The sequence below is a fragment of the Syngnathus leptorhynchus genome, chromosome 2, assembly GCF_054491065.1.
Source record: "Syngnathus leptorhynchus isolate UIUO chromosome 2, UIUO_Slep, whole genome shotgun sequence".
NCBI classification, from domain to species: Eukaryota; Metazoa; Chordata; class Actinopteri; order Syngnathiformes; family Syngnathidae; genus Syngnathus; species Syngnathus leptorhynchus.
Genome location: NC_141196.1, coordinates 12,048,846 through 12,059,159, shown reverse-complemented (window position 1 = coordinate 12,059,159; position 10,314 = coordinate 12,048,846). Strand labels below are relative to the sequence as shown.

General features: G+C 37.6%; 1 protein-coding gene across 1 annotated transcript; it reads right to left on the bottom strand.

Annotated features, from left to right (window-relative positions):
• Positions 1-1,011: 1,011 nt before the first annotated feature.
• Positions 1,012-6,877, bottom strand: nkx3-2 (NK3 homeobox 2). Its single transcript, XM_085904444.1, has 2 exons — positions 5,845-6,877; positions 1,012-1,997 (listed from the first exon to the last, which is right to left on the bottom strand). Exons 1-2 carry the CDS (start codon positions 6,200-6,202, stop codon positions 1,573-1,575), a joined length of 783 nt encoding a protein of 260 aa, XP_085760570.1. The 5' UTR covers positions 6,203-6,877; the 3' UTR covers positions 1,012-1,572.
• Between the last annotated feature and the right edge of the window lie 3,437 nt (positions 6,878-10,314).

Genomic DNA, 10,314 nt, shown 5'->3' with positions numbered 1-10,314 from the left:
AAAATTTTTGGGGAGGGGATAGAAGATGTCAGAGTCCGAATATTTGGAGTGTGGTGCCTTATATTCAAGCATAATGGATGCTATTCAAACCATTTAAACCCATGAGGAAACATGAATATATGCCCTGTGCTTAATATTTTGAGGCACAGGGCATATGTTCAAATATGAACATGTATAGCTGTCATGTATACTGTGGCCCAAAGCAAATGACTTTACCGGACAAACAGTCTTCTGTGTATGTATATTTGTTGTCTTTGTGCACTTGGGCATGATGGCAAGTTTTAGCAATACAACAAAAGTGGAACATTAGAAAACATAGTCAGAAAGTGGGTCAAAAGAGATTATTTTCAGACCATGTTTGTTTGGATGGTAAATGTCACTTGTTTTGATGTTGAAAATGAATCATTTGGTTTTTTAGATATTGTATGACATTCGATAAATTTAAAACCTAAAATCCCACAGCAAACACTTTTTTTTTTCAAAAAAGAGGAAAAGGAGAAGCTCAAGGAATTATAACTGGTCGAGCGGGAATGGAAAAAAAGTTAATAACCAGGCTATAAAGGCCATTATTGTGAATAGTGGCCATTGAAGACAATTATACTCTTCAACTTGTAAACATTTGATGCTATAAATTTGTAGTGTGCGTCAGATTTTTTTTCATGATTAGCAATATTTCTAGCCTCTTCATGTAGTGCATGAAGCACCACAACTATTTTTAATGCCATATTTCCAACCATATTTCAAACCAAACTGTCCTAATTAAAAATAAAATCCTCAATATTGTTCTCTTGATTGTTTGGATTTTTTTGCAAGAATTTTAATAGGTGGTTGTCTTCTGTACCCAAATGAAGAGTCACTTATCAATTAAAATTTTAACCCAAAATAAAAAAAAAAAAAAACAGGCACATCATTGGGTTAATGCAAGATTTGAAAAAAAATATACTTTTTTTTATTTTATGTAACACTATGAACCAGCAGATCAAAGTTGGATCCATGCCATAAAAAGCCACATATTTCTTTCATTCTCTTCTCATTTTATCATTTTGTGTTATTTTCTTGCTTATTGTTTTTGTAATACGATGCTTATTTTTCTTTGACATTTTTCTCCAAATTTCCTTCAATCCAGATTCTATTTCGACAGAGAGCAAATAAAAGCTCAAAATGAAATTGCATCAGATGATAGTAAACTGATATGTTTTAATATTTTTGTACCATTCAAAACACAAGACAAAGCACACGTTACATTTTAAGGATGTTTTTTTTGCTTTGTAAATGCTTTCAAAAAAGTGCTGAAAATATCTTACCTTTACAAATACAGCAAGAAAATAAGAGAGGGGAGTGGGGGAGTAAACACACAGTCTGCAACTTAATGAAAAGTCAAAAAACAACACCTGTCAATCACTGCAGAGGTAGGATGTAAATATATAAACCAACAAATGTCCAATTAGGTCCTGTAATTGACTTCCCCTTCGCTTTCAGTTTGGGGGTGGAAAAATGGGCTGTCAAAATTCCTTATACATCCCCCCACCGCCCCCCAAAAAAGTCTGCAAATAAATAAAGTCCGCTGTGTTTTCACGGATTCCCCGTACACGAGAGTGTCCACGCGGGGAGGCAGTACGCGTACGGGTAGTAGTAGGAGGGCTGCAGGGAGAGCAGTGGGGGCCGCAGCACCTCCCCGGGGCCGTATTGTCTCTGGTCATCACGCACCAGCACCTTGACGGCTACCTTCTTGGCTGCCGGCGTGGACGCCATTAGGTCGGCGGCCATTTGACGACGCTTGGTCTTGTAGCGGCGGTTCTGGAACCAGATCTTGACCTGAGTCTCTGTCAACTTGAGGGAGGCGGCCAAGTCAGCTCGCTCGGGTCCGGAGAGGTACCGCTGGTGGTTGAAGCGGCGCTCCAGCTCGAAGACCTGCGCGTGGGAAAAGGCTGCCCGCGAGCGCTTCTTCCTCGCCTTGGGCTGCTCGGCGATCTTCTCGTCGGTGACGCAGCCACAGTCTAAAATATGTCACATACACACTTTAGGAACAGTTTTGTTGGAATGCTCGCCACGTGTAAGAGTGTGCAGTTTTGATCAAATATTTTTTGTTGCTGTATTAAAGATCTGCTATCCTAACCCAACAACAAAGGGTTTGAAGAAAACCACACACATCATCAAACATTATTTTTCCCCCAATGCAAAAGGCTCTGTTGCATACAACAAAAAATTCAAGGAGAGCAAACCCTCTAAAAACAGCAAACCAAAGAGAAGTGCAAGAAGTCATTTTATGCATTATTTCACACAAAAAAAACCTCACTCAAAATTTCAAGAGTGAGGATTTTTTTTTCCTAATATTGAGGTACTACGTTTGTCCCGCATATCATTCCAAATGTGCAAAAAAAATATTAGGTCTACTCACAGTAGGGCAGTATAATAGACACAAATCTAAGCGCAATTAAGACATCTCTGCTATCTAGTGGTGCTTGGTTATATTGACACTTAAAACTTCAGTCGACCCCTGCATTATGCAGCTTGGCATCCACATATTTTCAGATGTTTTCCTTAATTCCCTTTAAATGTCTCCATATTTTAGATTTTTCCTGTTTTTTTTCATTGCCCCCCCCCACACACTGCCATTTTTCAAGAAAAATAGATTTTGAATCGGTGTTTTACAAACCCCCATTTTTCTATAAAAGTGTATTTTTGGGGAGAGTTTGGGTGAATCAAGGAGTCACTCAATGTGTGTGTGAGGGAACTTAGAAGTACAAATAAATTATTACTTTAGACTTTTAGGCATCTGTATACTTGAGTGGCTGTTCCTGTGATGAGTTTTTTGTTTTTACAATTAATACATTTACAATCAGATGAGGTTTTTTTTTTTTCAAACTTGTTTTCAAAGGCGGAAATATTAGAGACGGCAGTGATTTTCAAAGTGCTGGTGTAGGGGTGTCAAACTAAATTTGGTATAGATAAGATTTCCATAGATTGGTTGTCATGACTTCAGACTGTGGTTAAATGGAAATGCACTCATCCGGTTTACATTTTTTAACGCGAGATGCAGGCAAACTATTCCATATTATAGTTTTGCGCTGACTCCAGATGTGCCCTTGTTTTTCTCTAACACATGGTGGATGTTTTTCATTGCTCATCTTCATCTTCCAAACCACTTGTCCTCGCAAGGGTCGGGGGCGTGCTGGAGGCTATCCCAACAGTCTTTTGGGCAGTAGGCGGGGGGGACACCCTGAACTGGTTGCCAGCCAATCGCAGGGTACATAAAGACGAACAACTATTCACACTCACAATCACACCTACGGACCATTTAGAATTGTCAACCAGCCCACCGTGCATGATTTTCGAATGTGGGGGGGAAACCGGAGTACCCGGATGGAAACCCAAGCAGGCACGGGGAGAACATGCAAACTCCACACAGGAAGGCCAGATCAAACCCTGCACATTTGAACTGTGAGGAGACGTGCTAACCAATGCACCATTGTGCCACCAAATTCCCCCCCCAATACATAATTGCTATAAATTACAACGTATGGTAAAATCTGCATTGTGCAAGCTTTTTTGGTCAAACTTAAAAACAAAAAAATTAGATATCTAAAAAAGCTGCTGTTCTAGAGAAATAGTAAACACTTTTGATATCAGTGTAAAAATACGTTTAGGGCCACAGTAATATCTTTTTTTTTTTTTTTTTTTTTGCTCAAATAAATAAATAAATAAATAAATAACATCTTACTCATATTTCAAGGCACCAGTGTCTTTAAGGATAACTATTGTTGGACTTAAGTTCAAAAGGGATGTAGTAAAAAACATGGTTGCAGTATCTGTTGAAAGTGAACAAAAAGGAAAAAAAGTTCGATACAGACGTTTAGCTGAAATGCAATGCAAACTAAAATGCATTTAGTAAGAAACAGGAAATAGGAAGAACCTTATTTACTTTAGAGAGCCACAAAAAATGACATGGCTCGGACTTTGAGTTAGTCACCTGTTATCTAGTGGTACCCAAAATAATGACTCCCTTTTTTTCATGCATTCGAATACCAATACACTTTTAGAAATGAATGTGTCTCCATCAAAAATCATGCCACTTTTCCACTATATGATCACAAAGCTTAATGAGATTACTTATTTGTGCTTATTTTTACGTATATTTTTATTTTCTAACATTCAATTCAGTTTTAGCCAAGTTAAATCCAGTGTTGTGAGTTAGCGAACAACAAACTTAGAGTCCAAATATCAGTAAATATTTCGTGTCCTTCAGGGTCTGCGATTGGCTGGCAACCAGTTCAGGGTGTCCCCCGCCTGCTGCCCAAAGTCAGCTGGGATGGGCTCCGGCGCACGCGAGACCCTCGGGAGGGGAAGCGGTTCAGATAATGGATGGATGGATACTTTTTTTTAACCTCGAAACTAAAACTGGAACCAACAATATTATTTCCAAAATACGGTAAATATACTAAACTGGTATCATAGGAAACAATAGGTTATGTAAAATGAATCAGAAAGACTTTTGCCGAAATATTGTTTGACGATCAATAATATTTTTACTGTTATAATCAGTGAAGCCCCCCCCACCACCACCCTAAAAAAACTTGACATTGCAAAATACAGTATATGTACACTACCATTCAATGTAATTATTATTTAAATAAAATCACTTTCTTTATAGAGGATAACGGAAAATAGATAAGCATTTTTACCATAAGCAAGTTCATCACCATTTCTCATGCGGACACACGCATTTGTAAAAGTCGTTTATTTGGAAAAGTATATTATTTTTCACGATTATTATTATTATTATTATTATTTAAATGTAACTGATTTTTTTGTTTTTGTAGTCTTAAATAAATTAGAATATACATTTGTAAAGCAATTCATTCCTTTTTTTTATTGTTTATTTTTTACATTTAAATCAGATTAATGGGCAAATGTGACACACACCACAAACGGTCTTTATTACTGATAGGGACATTATTCTATCAAAAGTTGTTTAGATCTACTTTAAATAAAATAATTGTTGAAACTGTTATGAAACACACTTTCATTTGATCACGTTTGCCTTACTTAAATCGAATAAGAAATAAATTCTGAACTGTATTAGCATCCGAGGAGTACGATTAAAATCATCAGCAGAATTTGAAAGACAAAAGCAAATATGACGTGTGGGGGGGGGGTGTCTGCGTGACTCATGCGTAAAATTTTGAGTATCCTTATGTAGTTAGCCATAATAAATACGCATAAAGTTGTTTAGAACGCAAATAGTGGTACAATAGTGGCATCCTTCCAAGGTCAGATTACTTAATATTTTTTAATGATGCGGGGCGTCGGGGACGTGAATGACTTTTTCAAGCGCATTTATTTGGGGGATTCTGCCCGTGTGCTTAATCTGCACTTCTGTGACAATTTAATTTCTTATCAGGTATATATATAAAAAATATACTAGATTAACTTAACTTTAAAGTGAAAAAGGCTTTGAGAATAAATATGCATAACGTCGATCACTCATTGTTCAGTATAAAGCCTGATTTTAGGCAAGATATAGAATTCTTCTACTGTACGTAAATTAATCACCACAGTATCACGTCAGTATTTTTTAATATAAAAAAAAATCAATTCTAACGAACTTTTGAAAAACAAATTTAGTCTCGTCATGTTTTCTACTTGGAAATTAATCACCACACTGTCACGTCATTATTTTTTAATTAAAACAAAAAAAAATCATTTATAACGAACACTTGGGAAACTGTGGTCTCGTCATGTTTACTGCTTTACCCTGCACTTATATTAAAAATGCACATTTTATTGAATTGAATCTTTTAAGTGATGATGTTTTCTTGTATTTCGAGGCATTTGCGCTCTTACCCGCTGCGTTATTGAGCTCACTGTCACTCTTGGTGTTGTCCACGGCTGCGGATTCATGGTCTGTCTCCTCCTGCGGGCTCTCCTCGGGCACATCCGATGCGGTCTCGGCGTCTTTCTCTGGCTGCAGGCCGTGCGCGACCCTGGGCGCTTTACCCTCGTTGTCGTCACTCAACCCCGAGTCCGAGTCGTAGCCCTTCTCGGGCGGCTCCCCGGAAACGGCGTGCACGTCCCCGAATATTTTCCAGCGCGTAGTCTTAGAGAAACACACGTCCAAATCGGGCAAGTGTCTGCCGTCGTCCTTCTTGTTCAGGATGGCCTGGATAGAGAAGGGCATGAGCGAGTTGCCACGAACGGCCATGTTCAGATTGCGAAAGTTTCAACAAAGTGACGGCTTTAGGCGGGTCGGGAAGAGAAGATGGGTGTCAGATCATCCGTGGATGAACTTTGAGCTCCGCTTGAGTGCCGCGTTCTCGCTCGCATCCCCGCGGAAACAAGTCGCTGCTAAGTCCGCTGGTGCGATGCTGTCCCTCCGCATAGCTGTTCCATCAGCTCGGGCTCTCTATGAGTTGCGTTCCTTTTCAGACAACTTTTTTCTTTTTTTTTTTTGCCCTGCCTTACCTGTGACTGACAGCGTCCCAGCACCGCCTACAATTGGTCGAAAGCCGAGGGCAAACCACTTCCGGATTGGCGATCGTCAGCGACGTCACGCTGCTTTCAGGATACTCGGACAAATCAGAACATTCTACTGAACTGTTGCATTTGATCGAACGTTATTTTAAAACTTTAACCTTTAGTTACGAACATAAATGAACCATATTTGAGTCAATGGTAGTTTAATCAATCGCATCGACCTAAGACTTTGACTTTTCAACATTGATTTGGGACACAATATCCACACCATCTAAACAAATGTTCAGATCCGTCAACTGTGTAAAACCCAGATCTGTTTCTTTTGCCTCTACTAGTACATGCACAAATTGGACTCTTTCATGTTTTAGTAATTGTCGTCAACATGACGTTTTGTTTGTTGGCCGGCCGGGACTCACCTGTGAGTGACGGTCTGCCAGTGCCGCCTCCCATTGGTCGAGTGTAATGCGGAACCCTCACCTCACCAAGGACAAATTTATTCAAAGAAATACACGGTTTAAAGTTAATCTGCTTTATATTACGAGGTTTCCTATAGTTTACTAACAGAAAATTAAAAGATGTATGGCCGTCTAAGTGATTAAGTTGAAAAAAACAACAACCTCTTTTCTGTTGACACTTGGGTGTTACTTTGTTTTCCACGTTTTGTCACCTCGTCCCGTACCTGAGTTGAATCTCGTCATAGTAAAACAAAGATGGAATGGTATATGATAGTGTATTAAAAACAACAACACATTACCCCCCCCCCCCCCCCCAAAAAAAAATACAACAAGAACGATTATTCAAAAATATATGAATTGATTGTTTTAGAAAAGGAGCAAATCCAACGTATTCCTTGTAGGTAAAAATATGTTGTTGTTGTTTTTTAAACAACAACAATCAATGACCAAATTTCATAAAAATAACAAGGCCTCTGTCGTGTGTGTGAAGTTTCTACTTTTTTAATAGGTCCACGTGTCTGGCGTATTGCGTGAATCAAAAACATCTTCAGTTTTTAAATAACAATAAATGCATAAAGGGAAAACTTGGTTAGCAATTTCGAGTTTCCTTATTTTTTGAAGAAGTAATATAAAATATTGATACATAATTTTAAATTAAAGGAATATATCAAGATAAATTATTTCTTATTCTCGATTTGTTACATACAGAAACGCTTTAAAATGTGTTTAAAAAAAACATGCAATTCTATGCTAATTCGAACAATATCCATAAATTTGAGCTAAAGTGCACTTATTACGTTACTTGAAATGCATAAAGTGAAAAATATTGTTTTAAAAGAGGTTTAAAACTATGCATGAATTATGAAATTTTCTTTTAACGCGTTGAAGAATTAACGGATAAATTGACAAAATAGAAAAGTGATTAAAAACGAGTTGAGATAGGACGTAAAAAAAGTAAGATTTGATTTTTAATGATCATATTTGCTTTGCTCCTTTATCGTCCACTCTTATTCCCGGATTTCGTTGCGTCATCATAAAGGCGTCCGTTGTGAAATATAATGGGATTACGTGTGAGTATTGTTTTTTATTTTTTTTTCATCATCCCGATTACTATATATATAGTGGTCGCTGGACTGTATCAGCTTTGCGGAACAACAACGAGGTCATATTACCATTTCATTAATTTTCAATCCAATAAATTCAGACTTTCGCCTGCAGAGCTCAATTACGTTTGTCGCTGGAAAAAGCACAATGATGCAGTAACGATAACATCTGGATATTTTCATCCAACAGCACACCTTGTTATTATGGTACTGTACTCGTGCTTGGTTTTTCTGTTCCTTCTGTAGCTGCATGTATGGCAAGTATTGCTCATTAAAAAAAACTTCATAATAACACGGAATTAAAATTAAATGAAACATACAGAACGATATGAATGGTAAAGCTGAATACCGTACTTAGGATATGAGGCATTGAAAACAATCACATTTCAATAGAACCAAAAATTACAACAGAAATCTTATTCATTATTGCTTAAATATGGATTATGAGATGTTATTAATTCAATGCAATGTGATTTATTTCATTAAAATTTTTAATCGTCTGCGTATATAACCTCAAAAATGTTTTGCATGGCTGCGAAACGTTTAAATCACCACTGTCATTTAAACAATGCAAATTTATTATAGATTTTGATATTTTGTTTCTAATAAAATGATGTTTGCATGCAAGTCAGGTTATGCTAAAAATTAAATGAATAAATAATTACATTTTCGCCCAGAAAAAAATAGATGTTCGACTTACTGCAACACGCTGCATGTGATTGAAATATTTAATAAAAACAATTATTAATCACTTTTACATACCTATATTATTCCTCCATTTTAACTGTTGGATTTACTAACCTACCTTAATATGAATTATTAAAGGAGGCTGGAATGGGTTTGACTCAAACAAATAGTGCATTGGACATCAGTTCAATAAACTAATTTCTTTGGTGCGGAATATAATTTCATGATAGAAAATCTGCAAAACAATTTGTTGGATTGTCTATTTATTTGCGACAAACCTTAATCCTTTTTTTAACTGCGCAAAAGTCGCTTCTGCAGACATGAGGGCTCCCTCTGCTGGTAAGAATGAATCTTAGTTTCTAAAAGGTGGTGGTGGGGGGGAGTTCTTGAAAAATGATCTTTTTGCACTTAATGGCTCTGCCGGGAAACGGTTTATAGTGGTGGCTTCTTTTTTTTCTCCTCCTCTCTGGCTGCAGAGACATGATGCTTTAATATCCCATAATAATAAAATAGAATGACAATGACAACCAACTCCCTGCCAGCTGTACAGTAAGGAAATCAGCTTAAACAGCACGTAAACCTAACTCTCCAGTTTTTCTCCCCTTCTCAACCTGCCCCATCTCGTAACTAAAATATTTTTCTCAAAAGAAATGTGCCTGATCAACGCCATGGCGACTAACGTCCCTGTTAACCGTCCATTTTTAACATCTCCCATAAGCACACATCTTTTAAGAGAATTGCTGCCAAATTGTGTTCAGATGGAGCAATGGGGGGGCGGTGGGTGGAGTGGCAGGGGGGGACACTGCCAAGAGTCATTTGCAATAAATGCCCTCTCCCCTTCTAAAAAGAAATTCTCACCAAATATCCCCATCATCCCCATCTGGATGGCACACTCAATCAAGCTCAAGGATGGAAAGTGGGAGAAAAGAGAAGGGAAGCAGCCTTTTAAGTGAGCCGGGATCTCTCTCGTTTTTTTTTTTAACTCCTTGTATCCCAAAGAGGAATTTCGCTCGTATGCCACAAAATGGAGGAACCACAAGACAGACCGCTTAATACAAAAAACGGAGGTTGACTTGGATGCCATTTAAAACTGATGTGTGGGCTTTTACAGTCCTATTAATATGAGAAGGTAAAGGGTGGGGAAGCTTTTTTCGATCAGGGGCCATTTTAGTTTTTACATACATTTATTGAAAAATGTCCAAGATATCAAAATGGAGTCCACAAGGGAAATATACCTTGTAGTTACGTAGAAAAATCAAATCTTGTTTTGAACATTAATTCCAGTCATAAGAGGGTGTGCATACTTGTGCAACCATTGTTTGATGCATATTTTCAATTGACTTCTACAGGTTACAGGTCACATTAATGGTGGGAAAGGTTTTGAAATAATTTTGGTCTAATTTTTCTTCTATCACAAAAACCTAGTTACGCTGAATCCAGCTAGGTGGAATATTTCCGCAGAAGAATCATACAGTTAAGATTATACGATAGACGTCAGCAGTGACATATGGTGTGATGTATAAAATTGTTTTTGACACATCACAGCAGGAGAAGTGAGAGTCTGGTGTCAACGGTCAACAGCCAGTTGTGTAGAA

Coding starts and splice junctions, on each gene's coding strand:
- nkx3-2 (XM_085904444.1), bottom strand. CDS start 6,202: ATGGCCGTTCGTGGCAACTCGCTCATGCCCTTCTCTATCCAGGCCATC. Junction 1,998..5,844: donor TGAGCTCAATAACGCAGCGG/GTAAGAGCGCAA, acceptor GACATATTTTAG/ACTGTGGCTGCGTCACCGAC.